General features: G+C 44.2%; 2 protein-coding genes across 11 annotated transcripts in view; one reads left to right on the forward strand and one right to left on the reverse strand.

The window, feature by feature from the left end:
- The window catches only part of ARMC3 (armadillo repeat containing 3), a 118,973-nt gene that overhangs the window by 47,877 nt on the left and 53,353 nt on the right, over positions 1–17,743 (forward strand). The gene's annotated exons all lie outside the window — the stretch shown is intronic.
- On the reverse strand, positions 10,545–12,375 carry LOC142071255 (uncharacterized). The gene is made up of 2 exons (XM_075126155.1): positions 11,475–12,375; positions 10,545–11,086 (listed from the first exon to the last, which is right to left on the reverse strand). Exons 1-2 carry the CDS (start codon positions 12,052–12,054, stop codon positions 10,545–10,547), a joined length of 1,122 nt encoding a protein of 373 aa, XP_074982256.1. The 5' UTR covers positions 12,055–12,375.

Consider the following 17,743-nt stretch of genomic DNA (forward strand, 5'->3'; position numbering starts at 1 on the left):
CAGGCAGAGAGAGGCATACCCATTTACGAGGGTCCCACTTTGTACATTGTTGTGTATTTAGTAGGTTTTTGGGTGGGGGGTTGGCCCATTGATCCATAATGCGAGGTAACTAGAAAGATCCCATGGTCAATTTTGATAGTGGCCTGGCTTTTCATAGCTTTGCCTTTACAGATTGTTGATGGGCAATTTTGATAATAATTTTTTTTAGTAGCAGTTTAGACTTAATTATGCTGAAGGCATATTCTATTTATTAATGCTTATAGGCATTAAATAAAGATTTTTGTTGTGGTTGTTTTAAAAGGTGTTTTAGTACTTTAATGTTTTTTGATATTACCCAGAACATTTTATGTTCGAGTGATGCTAAATGGAGAATTTGCATTTTAGTGCATTTTATGGCTAAGGCAGTTTTATTTTTTAATTTTAGCTGTTTTTTTGATGTTTATAAGGTGAACTTTAAGTTCCACTTCCCCGTTCCAGGCATAAATATTGGTATTTTTTAGTGGCCTTAGGATTTGATTAGTATTTTTATTGTATTATTTTAAGAGGATTTTTGGTTTTTTGATGGGGATTTATGTTTGATTAGTTAGGAGGGAATTATTTTTGACCAGGGAAGAGATTGTGGTGGGCTTTCCCAAGATATTTTTAAATATCTGGGACATACAGGCCCCCAAGAACATACAGGGACTGCTAAACCTTATACTGGGGTTTTATGGATTTGGAGGGTAGTAGTGGTTGAGCCAGCGCTTTATGTTTTGCATTTTAGGAGGGTTTTTTTGTAAAAAGTTTGACATTATTATTTATGCAAAAAATTTAATTTGTGAGACATGTACCCATTTTAATTTTTTTTTTATACAGTAAACTAGTGGGCTGAGGCGGTCCACTATGGAATAGGGTTTTGTTTGTTTTGATTTTAGTGCGTGGCCCCCCTTTTTTAATTTGAGATATATGGTTTGATTTTTTTGTTTTTTATAGGGCTGTTTTAGTATGCTTTTGTGCATGGATTTTTTTATTTATTTGTTTGATAGCTTGATTAACCCTATATTGGAGAGTGGTTTTGTTTTTTTGCAGCTGCTTAAGCCACTGTAAATATTTACGCTGTGTTACATGAGGGATTTTTTTTTTATTTTGTGTTAGGTGGCTAATGTTAATTATAAGGCGCATTGATTCTCCAAACGTAATTTGAAAAGGCTGGATTTTGGTTTTTAGCCTGTTGCTGCTGCGAATAGCTGCTAGAATTAGAGGCAGCTTGTCTGGTGAATTTTTTTGGTATGACTTACTATTTTTTTAATGCTTTTTTAATGCCTAGAGGTGTTGGCTTGATATTGCCAGAGACGTGGGTATACCCGATCCCCCTGCTGACCCCTATTCCCTCGTCCTTGGGAATGACCCCTAGCATATTCCCATTGATCCCTTTTATACCACTTTTGTTTGTATAGATAACTGCTGGTTTTATTGCCACCACATAAGAGACCTTGTTTGTATATATATATATATTCTACATTATATATATTTGTATATTACACCTACCTATCTGTTCCCCAAATGTTGCCATTAGACCCAGGAAACCAACGTTGTCGGTGACTACCAACCTATCCAAAGTGGCTCTAATTTCCGAGGCTGCACATACCCACATGAGTTGATAGACTTCCAGGGTAGTTAGCCCTTCCCTTTTTGCAAGTAAAACTGCATTGGTACACCATCTAGAAAAGATGTCTCGGTTCAGGGTCCCCAAATGTCAGCTATTGTCTTTAAGCTGGTGGCCGATACTGGAACTGTGGTAACGGTTGTGCTACCTCCACTCACTACGGGAGTTGTTAGAGCGCTACTGGGGCCATGGGAGTGCACCCATTGTGTGTACATTTTTGCAGACTATTTCATATATTTTCCTCCCAGGTTTCCCTGGGGTCCCCTATTTCTTCCTCCCAGTCAGGGTTTACCCTGGACAGTGTTTGATCCCATTCTTTTGCTGTGACTGCTGCAACTTGGTGGGTTGCGAAGCCTAGCTTCTAGTTAAGCTGCTTGATAATCAATTTGCAGCGATTATGACTTGCAGGAGCTCTGCCTTGCTTTAATATTAGTTTCTTTACTATGCCCTGTAGGACTTGGGATTTTTTGTATTTTATTTTATTCTTTTATTTGTTTTAGTAATTCTTTTTCCCTTGCTTTTAGTTTTTGTACAGCGTCCTTAAGCATGTCCAATTGGCCGTGAACCCCTGTAGTCAATACTTTCCATTTATTGGTGTTTTGCTTACTCGCACCGAGCTTTTCATGCAGTGTAGTGTTTTTTGCTTGGCAATTGACCAGCCGGAGGAACACCTCATTACAGGCTTTCCACAATAGCCAGAGTGCAGCTGAATCCCTTTTTATTAGGGTTGAAAGGTTTATAAATTTGAGATTTGTTTAAAAGGGGTAATCTTTTGCACACACGGCAGCTTTTTTGGCTCTACCTGAGCATTTTCCTTAGGGGACTCCTTTCATAAGAATGGCCATACTGGTCCATACTGGCCAAAGGTCCATCCAGTCCAGTGTCCAGTCTACTGACAGTGGCCAATGCCAGGTGCCCCAGAGGGAGTGAACCTAACAGGTAATGATCAAGTGATCTCTCTCCTGCCATCCATCTCCACCCTCTGATAAACAGAGGCTAGGGACACCATTCCTTACCCATCCTGGCTAATAGCCATTAATGGACTTAACCTCCATGAATTTATCCAGTTCTCTTTTAAACCCTGTTATAATCCGAGCCTTTATAACCTCCTCAAGCAAGGAGTTCCACAGGTTGACTGTGCACTGAGTGAAGAAGAACTTCCTTTTATTTGTTTTAAACCTACTACCCATTAATTTCATTTGGTGGACTCTAGTTCTTATATTATGGGAACAAGTAAATAACTTTTTCTTATTCACTTTCTCCACACCACTCATGATTTTGTATACCTCTATCATGCCCCCCCTTAGTCTCCTCTTTTCCAAGCTGGAAAGTCCTAGCCTCTTTAATCTCTCCTTGTATGGGATCTGTTCCAAACCCCTAATAATTTTAGTTGCCCTTTTCTGAACCTTTTCTAATGCCAGTATATCTTTTTTGAGATGAGGGGACCACATCTGTACACAGTATTCAAGATGTGGGTGTACCATGGATTTATATAAGGGCAATAATTCTCCGTCTTATTCTCTATCCCTTTTTTAATGATTCCTAACATCCCATTTGCTTTTTTGACTGCCACTGCACACTGCGTGGACGTCTTCAGAGAACTGTCCACAATGCCTCCAAGATCTTTCTCCTGATTAGTTGTAGCTAAATTAGCCCCCATCATATTATATGTATAGTTAGGGTTATTTTTTCCAATGTGCATTACTTTACATTTATCCACATTAAATTTCATTTGCCATTTTGTTGCCCAATCACTTAGTTTTGAGAGATCTTTTTGAAGTTCTTCACAGTCTGCTTTGGTCTTCACTATCTTGAACAGTTTAGTATCATCTGCAAACTTTGCCACTTCACTGTTAACCCCTTTCTCCAGATCATTTATGAATAAGTTGAATAGAATTGGTCCTAGGACTGACCCTTGGGGAACACCACTAGTTACCCCTCTCCATTCTGAAAATTTACCATTTATTCCTACCCTTTGTTCCCTGTCTTTTAACCAGTTCTCAGTCCATGAAAGGATCTTCCCTCTTATCCCATGACAACTTAATTTACATAAGAGCCTTTGGTGAGGGACCTTGTCAAAGGCTTTCTGGAAATCTAAGTATACTATGTCCACTGGATCCCCCTTGTTCACATGTTTGTTAACCACCTCAAAGAACTCTAATAGATTAGTAAGACGTGATCTCCCTTTACAGAAATCATGTTGACTTTTGCGCAACAATTTATGTTCTTCTATGTGTCTGACAATTTTATTCTTTACTATCATTTCAACTAATTTGGCTGGTACTGACATTGGACTTACCAGTCTGTAATTGCCAGGATCAACTCTAGAGTCCTTTTTAAATATTGGCGTTACATTAGCTATCTTCCAGTCATTGGGTACAGTAGCTGATTTAAAGGACAGGTTACAAACCATAGTTAATAGTTCCACAATTTCACATTTGAGTTCTTTCAGAACTCTTGGGTGAATGCCATCTTGTCCCAGTGACTTATTACTGTTAAGTTTCTTAATTAATTCCAAAACCTCCTTCAGTCTGTGACAATTCCTCAGATTTGTCTACAAAAGACGGCTCAGGTTTGGGACTCTCCGTAACATCCTCAGCTGTCAAGATTGAAGCAAAGAATTCATTTAGTTTCTCTGCGATGACTTTATCGTCTTTAAGTGCTCCTTTTGTATCTCGATCGTCCAGGGGCCCCACTGGTTGTTTAGCAGGCATCCTGCTTCTGATGTACTTAAAAAAACATTTTGTTATTACGTTTTGAGTTTTTGGCTAGCTGTTCTTCAAACTCCTTTTTGGCTTTTCTTATTACATTTTTACATTTAATTTGGCTGTGTTTATGCTCCTTTTTATTTACCTCACTAGGATTTGACTTCCACTTTTTAAAAGATGCCTTTTTATCTCTCACTGCTTCTTTTACATGGTTGTTAAGCCACAGCGGCTCTTTTTTAGTTCTTTTACTGTGTTTTTTAATTTGTGGTATACATTTAAGTTGAGCCTCTGTTATGGTGTCTTTGAAAAGTGTCCATGCAGTTTGCAGGGATTTCACTCTAGTCACTGTACCTTTAAATTTCTGTTTAACTAATCTCCTCATTTTTGCATAGTTCCCCTTTCTGAAATTAAATGCCACAGTGTTGGGCTGCTGAGGTGTTCTTCCCACCACAGGAATGTTAAATGTTATGATATTATGGTCACTATTTCCAAGTGGTCCTGTTACCTCTTGGACCAGATCCTGTGCTCCACTCAGGACTAGATCGAGAGTTGCCTCTCCCCTTGTGGGTTCCTGTACCAGCTGCTCCAAGAAGCAGTCATTTAAAGTATCGAGAAATTTTGGCCCTGCATTTTGTCCTGAGGTGATATGTACCCAGTCAATATGGGGATAATTGAAATCCCCCATTATTATTGAGTTTTGTATTTTGATAGCCTTTCATTTGAATATTTTGTATTTAAGGTCTTTGGTTGGTATTTTTAATTACTTTTAAGATTTTGTGTTGCCCACACCAGTGCCGAGGCTTACAAATTCCTTTTTTCACCCCTGTTGACCGTGCCAGTGCCGGGGCTTACAAATGTAACCTGTTCCGGGCCAGAGGGAGAGATGCTAAGCCTCCCTCTGTATCACTTGGACTACTACCACCAAGGGTTCATACACCAAACATAAAAATCCCTCCCAGGATCAGAGCAAGAAACACTAAGTTCTCCTCTTGTGCTCAGTTTTGCTACAGCTGAGGGTGTATGCACCTAGGATTTTTCAGTTTGGAGCGAGGATCTCTAAGTCCTCCTCCTACTGCCCGACCTTACTACGATTAGGGGTATACCCACCTCCAATTATTTTCCCCCCAGCAACCCGGGGTGGAGAGAGGACTGCTAAACCTTTCTTCTGTTTCTTAGCCCTGCTATGACTGAGTGTGTGTATACCTTTTAACCATCAAAATTCTCAATTCATAGAGTACCAGCAGTGAAGACAATATTAACCACAAATGGTTCCCTCTTTACTGCCCTGTATCTCTATGATTGGGGGTGCGCACACCTGAATGATTGATCACTTTTAAGTGTGTGATATACCTTCTTAGCAGTATTTACAACTATTACAGCACATATTCTTCCCCTTTTGCATTCTCCACCAAAAATGTTATGCTTATACAAAGCACATGAGATTTTTTTATAGGGGAAAAGGCAACAAGCTGTATTTATTGAGAATACAGCATTTAGCTTATGCTTTTTAGTCACACACATCACATGCACACAGTCCCGCTGGTCGATGTTTATAGTTACCAGTTCAGAGTCTGGATTAATGTAGTGGCCAGCCAAATTGGTCACAGAGGGGAGCCGGGCTCTGTTGGTCGCGATCCGATGCTTCTGGAGTTGTTGGCAAGACAAACCCAAAGCCCCAAGGTAAAGCACTCTGTTCTTACAGTCCTTTTTCTCTGTTGAAGTCTATGGATTTTGCTGTGTCAGTTTATGACCAGTTAATTTTCAGTGGATGTTATTTTTTTATGGCCCAAAACACCTCCGGCAGGGTCATTCTGTCTGTTTTTGATTTAATTAATTATTTTATGTTTTAAGGATGCCAGCCTTTACATCAGGGCCATTAATTTGACCCTTCTCAACCATGGATGCTCATTGATGGTTCTCTGACGTTTTTGAGTTTTTTCAGTCTCTTCATTTTTTTTTCCTTGGCCATCTGGCTTCAAAAATGGCTTTCACACCTTATTTTTCCCTGATGCGTACATTCCTCATTCACACAAACAGTTTTTTGCAGAGACCTTCAAAAGGTAACAAATAGCAGTGTTTTATGTTGAACAAGAAAGGCATTGTAAATTAGACCTTACTAAATTTTGTAACTATTTTTTCCCCACATTGTGGCCTGGCCTTCCGAAATTTCTCTAATTCAATTAAAATAGACACAGATAAAACCCTATCTGTTACTTACAAGACATAAAAAGAAAATGGCTAATACTAGTATTCACTATTCTGTTCATTTATTTTAATACCTTAATTTTTACTATAAAACATGGATATAGCCAAAACATAATTAATTATATAGCACAGTACCCATGGTACAACAGAGTTGAGCCTCTCCAGACTGTTTGGACTACAGGGGCCACACCCCAAATTGAAGGGACAGGGGTGGGAAGTAGCCCAGGGCAGTGGACTTAGGGTATGTCTACACTACGGAATAAGGTCGAATTTATAGAAGTCGGTTTTTTAGAAATCGGTTTTATAAATTCGAGTGTGTGTGTCCCCACAGTAAATGCTCTAAGTGCATTAAGTGCATTAACTCGGCGGAGCGCTTCCACAGTACCGAGGCAAGCGTCGACTTCCGGAGCGTTGCACTGTGGGTAGCTATCCCACAGTTCCCGCAGTCTCCGCTGCCCATTGGAATTCTGGGTTGAGATCCCAATGCCTGATGGGGCTAAAACATTGTCGCGGGTGGTTCTGGGTACATATCGTCAGCCTCCCATTCCCTCCCTCCCCCCGTGAAAGCAAGGGCAGACAATCATTTCGCGCCTTTTTTCCTGAGTTACCTGTGCAGACGCCATACCATGGCAAGCATGGAGCCCGCTCAGGTAACCGTCACCCTATGTCTCCTGGGTGCTGGCAGACGCGGTACGGCATTGCTACACAGTAGCAGCAACCCCTTGCCTTGTGGCAGCAGACGGTACAGTACGACTGGTAGCCGTCATCGTCATGTCTGAGGTGCTCCTGGTCGCCTCTGTGAGGTCGATCAGGAGCGCCTGGGCAGACATGGGCACAGGGACTAAATTTGGAGTGACTTGACCAGGTCATTCTCTTTAGTCCTGCAGTCAGTCCTATTGAACCGTCTTATGGTGAGCGGGCAGGCGATACGGACTGCTAGCAGTCGTGCTGTACCATCTTCTGCCGAGCAGTCATGAGATGTGGATGGCATGCAGTCCGTCTGCTGCCAGCCAAAGATGTAAAAGATAGATGGAGTGGGTCAAAACAAGAAATAGACCAGATTTGTTTTGTACTCATTTGCTTCCCCCCCCTCCCCTGTCTAGGGGACTCATTCTTCTAGATCACACTGCAGTCAAGATGCAGCGAGGTAAATCTAGCCATGTATCAATCAGAGGCCAGGCTAACCTTCTTGCTCCAATAAGGACAATAACTTAGGTGCACCATTTCTTATTGGAACCCTCTGTGAAGTCCTGCCTGAAATACTCCTTGATGTAAAGCCACCCCCTTTGTTGATTTTAGCTCCCTGAAGCCAACCCTGTAAGCGCCCCTCCCAGCGTCAGAGCAATGGCAAACAATCGGGCATCTGAGAGTGCTGGCCAGAGCAGTCACAATGGAGCGCTCTGATGGGGCTAAAACATTGTCGCGGGTGGTTCTGGGTACGTGTCGTCAGGCCCCCGTTCCCTCCCTCCCTCCGTGAAAGCAAGGGCAGACAATCATTTCGCGCCTTTTTTCCTGAGTTACCTGTGCAGACGCCATACCACAGCAAGCATGGAGCCCGCTCAGGTAACCGTCACCCTATGTCTCCTGGGTGCTGGCAGACGCGGTACGGCTTTGCTGCACAGTAGCAGCAACCCCTTGCCTTCTGGCAGCAGACGGTGCAATACGATTGGTAGTCGTCCTCATCGTGTCCGAGGTGCTCCTGGCCGCGTCGGCTGGGAGCGCCTGGGCAGACATGGGCGCAGGGACTAAATTTGGAGTGACTTGACCAGGTCATTCTCTTTAGTCCTGCAGTCAGTCCTATTGAACCGTCTTATGGTGAGCAGGCAGGCGATACGGACTGCTAGCAGTCGTACTGTACCATCTTCTGCCAGGCAGGCAAGAGATGAGGATTGCTAGCAGTCGTATTGCACCATCTTCTGCCAGGCAGGCAAGAGATGGGGATGGCTAGCAGGCGTACTGTACCATCTTCTGCCAAGCAGCCATGAGATGTGGATGGCATGCAGTCCTTCTGCACCGTCTGCTGCCAGCCAAAGATGTAAAAGATAGATGGAGTGGGTCAAAACAAGAAATAGACCAGATTTGTTTTGTACTCATTTGCCTCCTCCCCTGTCTAGGGGACTCATTCCTCTAGGTCACACTGCAGTCACTCACAGAGAAGGTGCAGCGAGGTAAATCTAGCCATGTATCAATCAGAGGCCAGGCTAACCTCCTTGTTCCAATAACAACGATAACTTAGGTGCACCATTTCTTATTGGAACCCTCCGTGCAGTCCTGCCTGAAATACTCCTTGATGTACAGGCACCCCCTTTGTTGATTTTAGCTCCCTGAAGCCAACCCTGTAAGCCGTGTCGTCAGTCGCCCCTCCCTCCGTCAGAGCAACGGCAGACAATCGTTCCGCGCCTTTTTTCTGTGCGGACGCCATACCACGGCAAGCATGGAGCCCGCTCAGCTCACTTTGGCAATTAGGAGCACATTAACCACCACACGCATTATTCAGCAGTATATGCAGCACCAGAACATGGCAACGCGATACCGGGCGAGGAGGCGACGTCAGCGCGGTCCCGTGAGTGATCAGGACATGGACACAGATTTCTCTGAAAGCATGGGCCCTGACAATGCATGCATCATGGTGCTAATGGGGCAGGTTCATGCTGTGGAACGCCGATTCTGGGCTCGGGAAACAAGCACAGACTGGTGGGACCGCATAGTGTTGCAGGTCTGGGACGATTCCCAGTGGCTACGAAACTTTCGCATGCGTAAGGGCACTTTCATGGAACTTTGTGACTTGCTTTCCCCTGTCCTGAAGCGCATGAATACCAAGATGAGAGCAGCCCTCACAGTTGAGAAGCGAGTGGCGATAGCCCTGTGGAAGCTTGCAACGCCAGACAGCTACCGGTCAGTTGGGAATCAATTTGGAGTGGGCAAATCTACTGTGGGGGCTGCTGTGATGCAAGTAGCCCACGCAATCAAAGATCTGCTGATATCAAGGGTAGTGACCCTGGGAAATGTGCAGGTCATAGTGGATGGCTTTGCTGCAATGGGATTCCCTAACTGTGGTGGGGCTATAGATGGAACCCATATCCCTATCTTGGCACCGGAGCACCAAGCCGCCGAGTACATAAACCGCAAGGGGTACTTTTCAATAGTGCTGCAAGCTCTGGTGGATCACAAGGGACGTTTCACCAACATCAACGTGGGATGGCCGGGAAAGGTGCATGATGCTCGCATCTTCAGGAACTCTGGTCTGTTTCAAAAGCTGCAGGAAGGGACTTTATTCCCAGACCAGAAAATAACTGTTGGGGATGTTGAAATGCCTATATGTATCCTTGGGGACCCAGCCTACCCCTTAATGCCATGGCTCATGAAGCCGTACACAGGCAGCCTGGACAGTGGTCAGGAGCTGTTCAACTACAGGCTGAGCAAGTGCAGAATGGTGGTAGAATGTGCATTTGGACGTTTAAAGGCGCGCTGGCGCAGTTTATTGACTCGCTTAGACCTCAGCGAAACCAATATTCCCACTGTTATTACTGCTTGCTGTGTGCTCCACAATATCTGTGAGAGTAAGGGGGAGACGTTTATGGCGGGGTGGGAGGTTGAGGCAAATCGCCTGGCTGCTGGTTACGCGCAGCCAGACACCAGGGCGGTTAGAAGAGCACAGGAGGGCGCGGTACGCATCAGAGAAGCTTTGAAAAACAGTTTCATGACTGGCCAGGCTACGGTGTAAAAGTTCTGTTTGTTTCTCCTTGATGAACCCCCCCGCCCCTTGGTTCACTCTACTTCCCTGTAAGCTAACCACCCTCCCCTCCTCCCTTTAATCATTGCTTGCAGAGCCAATAAAGTCATTGCTGCTTCACAGTCATGCATTCGTTATTCATTCATCACACAAATAGGGGGATGACTACCAAGGTATCCCAGGAGGGGTGGTGGAGGAGGGAAGGAAAATGCCACACAGCACTTTAAGCACAGCACTTTAAAAGTTTACAACTTTAAAATTTATTGAATGACAGCCTTCTTTTTTTTGGGCAATCCTCTGTGGGGGAGTGGCTGGTTGGCCGGAGGCCTCCCCACCGTGTTCTTGGGCGTCTGGGTGTGGAGGCTATGGAACTTGGGGAGGAGGGCGGTTGGTTACAGAGGGGCTGCAGTGGCAGTCTGTGCTCCAGCTGCCTTTGCTGCAGCTCAACCATACACTGGAGCATACTGGTTTGGTCCTGCAGCAGCCTCAGCATTGAATCCTGCCTCCTCTCATCACGCTGCCGCCACCTTTGAGCTTCAGCCCTGTCTTCAGCCCGCCACTTACTCTCTTCAGCCCGCCACTTACTCTCTTCAGCCCTCCACCTCTCCTCCCGGTCATTTTGTGCTTTCCTGCACTCTGACATTATTTGCCTCCACGCATTCGTCTGTGCTCTGTCAGTGTGGGAGGACAGCATGAGCTCGGAGAACATTTCATCGCGAGTGCGTTTTTTTTTCTTTCTAAGCTTCACTAGCCTCTGGGAAGGAGAAGATCCTGTGATCATTGAAACACATGCAGCTGGTGGAGAAAAAAAAAGGGACAGCGGTATTTAAAAAGACACATTTTATAAAACAGTGGCTACACTCTTTCAGGGTAAACCTTGAAAGTTAACATTACATACATAGCACATGTGCTTTCGTTACAAGGTCGCATTTTGCCTCCTCCCACCGCGTGAACGGATTTTGGTTGAATGCCAGCAAACATACACTGCAATGCTTTGTTCTACAGTGATTCCCCAGTACGTGTTGCTGGCCTGGAGTGGTAAAGTGTCCTACCATGAAGGACGAAATAAGGCTGCCCTCCCCAGAAACCTTTTGCAAAGGCAGAACCGCAAATGCCAGGGCAAAGTAATCCTTTCACATGCTTGCTTTTAAACCATGTATAGCATTTTAAAAGGTACACTCACCAGAGGTCCCTTCTCCGCCTGCTGAGTCCAGGAGGCAGCCTTGGGTGGGTTCGGGGGGTACTGGCTCCAGGTCTAGGGTGAGAAACAGTTCCTGGCTGTCGGGAAAACCGGTTTCTCCGCTTGCTTGCTGTGAGCTATCTACAACCTCCTCCTCATCATCTTCTTCGTCCCCAAAACCTACTTCTGTATTGCCTCCATCTCCATTGAAGGAGTCAAACAACACGGCTGGGGTAGTGGTGGCTGAACCCCCTAAAATGGCATGCAGCTCATCATAGAAGCGGCATGTTTGGGGCTCTGACCCAGAGCGGCCGTTCGCCTCTCTGGTTTTCTGGTAGGCTTGCCTCAGCTCCTTCAGTTTCACGCGGCACTGCTTCGGGTCCCTGTTATGGCCTCTGTCCTTCATGCCCTGGGAGATTTTCAGAAAGGTTTTGGCATTTCGAAAACTGGAACGGAGTTCTGATAGCACGGATTCCTCTCCCCAAACAGCGATCAGATCCCGTACCTCCCGTTCAGTCCATGCTGGAGCTCTTTTGCGATTCTGGGACTCCATCATGGTCACCTCTGCTGATGAGCTCTGCATGGTCACCTGCAGCTTGCCACGCTGGCCAAACAGGAAATGAGATTCAAAAGTTCGCGGTTCTTTTCCTGTCTACCTGGCCAGTGCATCTGAGTTGAGAGCGCTGTCCAGAGCGGTCAGAATGGAGCACTCTGGGATAGCTCCCGGAGGCCAATACCATCGAATTGTGTCCACAGTACCCCAAATTCGAGCCGGCAACGTCGATTTAAGCGCTAATCCACTTGTCAGGGGTGGAGTAAGGAAATCGATTTTAAGAGCCCTTTAAGTCGAAATAAAGGGCTTCATTGTGTGGACGGGTGCAGGTTTAAATCGATTTAACGCTGCTAAATTCGATCTAAAGTCCTAGTGTAGACCAGGGCTCAGACTCTTTGCTGGGAAGCGTTGCTTCCGTAGGGTCCCTTCTTAAGGACTGAAGTGCCTCTGCTAGGGGAGCAAGAGGCCAGAAGTCAGGTGTTCCAATCACTAGGCCACTGGCCCTGCATGCATCCTATTACAAAACTGGTAGAGAATGAAGGCAGATGCCCTAGTCCCTGCATAAGGAAGTCTGGGCACAGGCGGAAACACCCTCAAGAAAACGCCTCCTCCCATAGCTTAATGGAGATGGATCAGCTGCTAAAATAAATGGCCAATCAGAATGCGCATCATCATCATCAGCAACAAGTGATCAGCAACAAATGGCCAACCAGCAGCAGCTGTTGGTCCACAATTTAGCAGCCCAACAGCAGCAGCAGCTGGTACAGCAGGTGGTTGTGTTACTACAGTTATCTGATACAGCAGTGCCAGTGAGCCTCAAGCTAGCCATGGCCACTGCCTGTCAGGCTTACCAAGATGCCGCCTGATGACAATCCTGAAGCCTTCCTTGAAATCTTTGAGCAAGTGGCTACGGTGGCCAGATGGCCCCTAAACCAAAGAGCTGTTTTGCTGGCTCCATGCCTAACTGGGGTGGCACAACTGTATCATGCTTTAGAGACCTTGTTGTGGCACGAGAGTATGGTCAGGTCAAGGCAGCCATTCTTGATGCCTGGGACATTGTGGAAGAGACGTGCTGGCAACACTTCCACAATGAGCGGTGCCCTCTGGGACCAAGGCCCCACTTGGTTACCCAGAAGCAATGAGATGAGGATGGGTGCTCTGGTTGCCAAGCTTGTCCTATTCGAATAGTTCACCCACTGGAGGAAAACAATGAGTGATGTGACATCATTCCAAAACCCTGACTGACACTGCTCATCTCATGGAAAATTGTCTGGTGGCCAAGACCCGATACTAACAGTCCACCAGGGACCTGCTGGGACCAAGGGTCCCACACTGCCAAATGATAGAGCAGGCCATGGAAACCAACATCTTGAGGGGCTTCAACCTACTCCCCCCTCACCTGGACTCAGAAGTGGCCTCATGATCAAGAGGCCCATGGATACCCTGGACCAAATGTGCAGAGCCTTTGACCCACACCTCAGACTGAGAAACTGATAACCCACCAGAGTTTAAGAAGGGAATATCACTGGTCCCCGAACTAGGGGGATCCCATGCAGAGGGACCTCCCAGATACTCAGAGGAAGGCCCAAACATAACAGCAAACACCAAGACAGGTGTTTTGCTTGTGGTCTTCCAAGGCACTGGTTTCAAGATTGCCTCTATATGGAGTGCAGCTTTGAGAAGTTTTGGACCCAAGGGGCCTGAGCTTGACAAGGAAACCCTGCAATGTTGACCAGACCCATAAGATATTGGTAGATGTGGTGGGGCTTGTGGACTCAGGGTGTGCTCAGACCCTGCTGCGGAGCTCGGTGGTCCCAAACCCAGAGTTGACCCAAGGCACCATTCTGTTATAATGTGTGCATGGTGATGTAAAATCTTATCCCCACATTCAAGTGGCTCAAACAGTGGGTGAGCATACAAAGTCCCTAATGGACTGCAGTCCCTCTTACAGATCTCCTTAAAAAGGGTGTCCTCTTCCCCTATGCAGCATGACTTCTCCCGCACCATACATCCAAGGTCACACTGGCGGAGGTGGGGGTCACACCAGCAGGGGCAGGTATGTTCTCTCTAAGCTGTGCGCGTGTGCGCATGCACACAGATCCTAAACCCCGTGGACACGGCGAAACACTGCGTGCACAAAAAATGAAATACTACATTGGAGCCAGGCCGAAATATCATTTATGGGCGACTTTTGACATTGTTCGCCTGCCATCTATCAACACAGCCAGATTCTACTAGCTGGCAAGGGGGGGAGAGGGAAAGGAGGGCAATGAATCGTACCCCTCCCCACCAGCATTTCAAACGTGGAAAGTTGATCACATCCGGACTGTCGGGACCCACACATCTCCATTTTCCCGTGTTTTTTTGCCGCAGATGCCTGGATGTGATCAGAGCTATGCACAAACTTCCAGTATCCTGATCTGAATGATCTCCTGTTTGCCCTTTTGTCGAGTCATGCTGTTAAGCGCATTGAAATAGTAGCCATATAATAAAAGTATTAATTTTAAATAAACCAATGTGGTAAAAAATCAATCCCAAAATGTCACTGTCTAGAGGTCTAAAGCGTAAAAGAACAGCGACTTCATTTAAATCTGGATGGTAGGATGAGGCTATAGAGACGGTTACACTGAAGTCAGATAGTGTAAAGCTTGTTAAACTTCGTGAAATATTCAAGTATGATGAGGACAACGGAGTGGTTTGTGTATATTGTCAAGATGCCAGAGCTTCGGGAGAATTTTCAACAGGAAGAATGTGGAACTATGTATGGAAGTTGGATTTCTTAAAGCGTCATCTGTCAAATCCCTATCTTCAAAATACAAAGACTTTCTTGCTGAAGAGATTGTTATAGTCAGTCAGTACAATTACTTCAAGTTTGCAGTAGCCGAAAGACTCAAAAGCCAATTGGTTTTAAGTTTCCCGGATATGGTGACATTTGCTCACCAGAACAAACAGTTTCAGAATCTTGCAAAGTTGATGGATATTGGAGGAACATTCCTAGCATCAAGTGCAGACTGTGAGCATGGCTTTAGCTTAATGAACACTCTAAAAAGCAAACTATGGGATTGTTTACAAGTAAAGTAGATAATTTTGACATGCTGGTGTGTATTAAGAGTTATCAACTGGATGGAGGACTGATAGATCTGGATAGAGTTTGTATTGAATGGGCAAATGAAAAAGATCACAGGGAAAATCAGTAAGGTTAGTTCAGCAGTCTTTGACATTTCGACCAATAAGGAAATTAAAATACATTTGTAATTACAGACCTTATTCTTGGTTGATAATCATTTATTGATATTTTTAGGAACATTTTAAATTTAAAACACAAACGCTTGTTTTTCTTTTTTTACTTATGACGTCTCTATCTGAAAACCCATATAAAATGACATAATGGCATACTTATTAAATTGTCTTTATTATATGTTTATCAAAATCTTTTCGGACATGTGTATAGAATGACAGGTGAAAGTGGACACAACGGGCAGAAATTCTGGACTGATAAAGATCATGATTAATATGCTTGATATATGCTCGTGATTGTCTATAAAAAAGATCATAAAGCATAATGCTTAAAACTAACTTCTGCTTCATGAAGAATAGTTAAATTTCCTTTTTTCTAAGTATTTAAAAATGACATTTATAAAATAACACGGTGTAAAACTATTTTTATCTCAAATTGCAAATTAAAACTTTTTAAATGTATAAGCATTTTACTCGCTTAGGCGCATTTGCCTCACGGCTCACAAATTTGAACTCTGCTTCAAAAATTTGCACAGAAGAAATTTTTTTGCGCACACGACCTGTCAAAAATTAGAAGGAACATTGGGCAGGTCCACGCTGTTCTTGGAAGTACCGGAAGTACCTAATAAGGGGAGATATACTTGGTAAAGCCAAGAAACATGACACCAGAACGAAAAGGGTTAAAGAAAACCTATGAGACTAGCTAGCCCTGTCCTGTTATAACTGCAGCCAGTGCTAGGCTTGGAGGAAGAAGAAAAGGCAAGAACCTGGCTCCGTTCAGGGCTGACTGGCAAAGAGGCAGAAGCTAGCTGCCTCCCTACAGGGGAGCATTACTAGAAGCCTGGCAGCTGGGGCAGCCATGGGGGAAGACGCACAGCAACTCTGACTAAAGGAGACTGCTAAGGAGACCAAGAAACACAGAGGCGCCATGTCAGATATTGATGGTAGGGGGCAACATTAATCATGATTCCAGGGGCTACTTAGGCACTGAAAACACTAGGTTTTTTTGCAGATAACTTAGAAATTAGCTGACACTGGAGCACTGTATCTAATTCCTAAATAAAGAAAGGAAAAATATATAGAAACACCAATTAAAGCCATATTTTAAATTTATATGTAAATTTAGAACAATCAAGTGATATTACAGCAAGATATTCCCAATCCCAAGCTTTGAGGTATCAGTTTTGGAACCTTAACATAGATATCTGAAACATAGGTTTGATACTTTGTACACTATCTTTGTACAATAACTTATTTAAAAATAAATAAAATCGGCTTAAAATCTGCTTACTTTCTCTGTTACTGCCATTATCTGCTCTATTTTAGTCAATTGTTTTTCACTCCACTAAAAATGTATTACTTAATTCTAACATACGTGATTAAGTTTTTTTCTCTTTTATTAAGAATGGGAATTCATTCTTCTAATTATTTTGGCATTTATGTTTACCAATTACAATCATGTGATAATACTTAATCCTGCCATGAGTGCAGGGAACTGGACTAGATGAGGTCGCTTCCAGTCCTATGATTGTATGATTCTGTGTACGTGACTCACTAACGTTTGACACCATTATTACCATTAGTATCAGACTTGTAACCACATTTATTTTCATACGAATTTTAAGTTATTTTACAGCTATAATTAAAATACAGTTTGAAAATAAGTGATCTTCATCTGCCCGGTGTCTAAAGTTATATGTTAGCTAATTTTTTTTAAATTTCCACTGCTAAGGTGAGTACAAGCTAAATTTACATTCTAGAAGGATACTATTATTTGATTGTATCACTTTAAATAATAAATGACAAAGCACAATCTGGTAATAAAAGTAATAATGATAATTACTCCAGCCAGGACTGGCTAGGCATTTTAGACCTCACTACTCAAAGAATTAAATTTAAGCATAAAAGAGAAATAAAATTATGAAAGGCACAGAGCAGTCAAAAAACTAAAATAACAGTACTGTAATAATTAATGAACTTTGAAAGAATAAAATTAGAGAATATATATATGTGCATTGCACATTTTGACAGGAAGTACCAAGAAGTAACAACAACAATAATAATACAACTGTGTGAGAGAGAGAGAGATTGTGTGTGTGGTGGGAGTTTGTAAGGGAGACTGTGTGTAAATGTGTGTGTGTTGGGGAGTGTGAGAGAGAGTGTGTGTGTGTATTGAGGGAGACTGTGTGAGAGGGTGAGTGTTGGGGGCAGTGTGTGTGTTTGTGCGTGCGCAAGAGAGTGCGTTGGGGGAGTATGTGAGGGAGACTGTGTGTGAGAGAGAGCATGTGGGGTAGGGGTGTGTTTGGGAGACTGTGTGTGTGCCTGAGTGTGTCAGCGCACTGTCTCTTTAAGCTGAGCATTCAGGAGCCTGAACACTCTGCAGCTCCCACTCCTGAGCCAGAAGCACCAGCCCAGACAAGCTCCCTGTCACCCCACCCCAGCTCAGCAGAGACCCACTTGGGCATGGCCACCTCTAACATCA

Source organism: Caretta caretta, chromosome 2 (genome assembly GCF_965140235.1).
Source record: "Caretta caretta isolate rCarCar2 chromosome 2, rCarCar1.hap1, whole genome shotgun sequence".
Taxonomy (NCBI): domain Eukaryota; kingdom Metazoa; phylum Chordata; order Testudines; family Cheloniidae; genus Caretta; species Caretta caretta.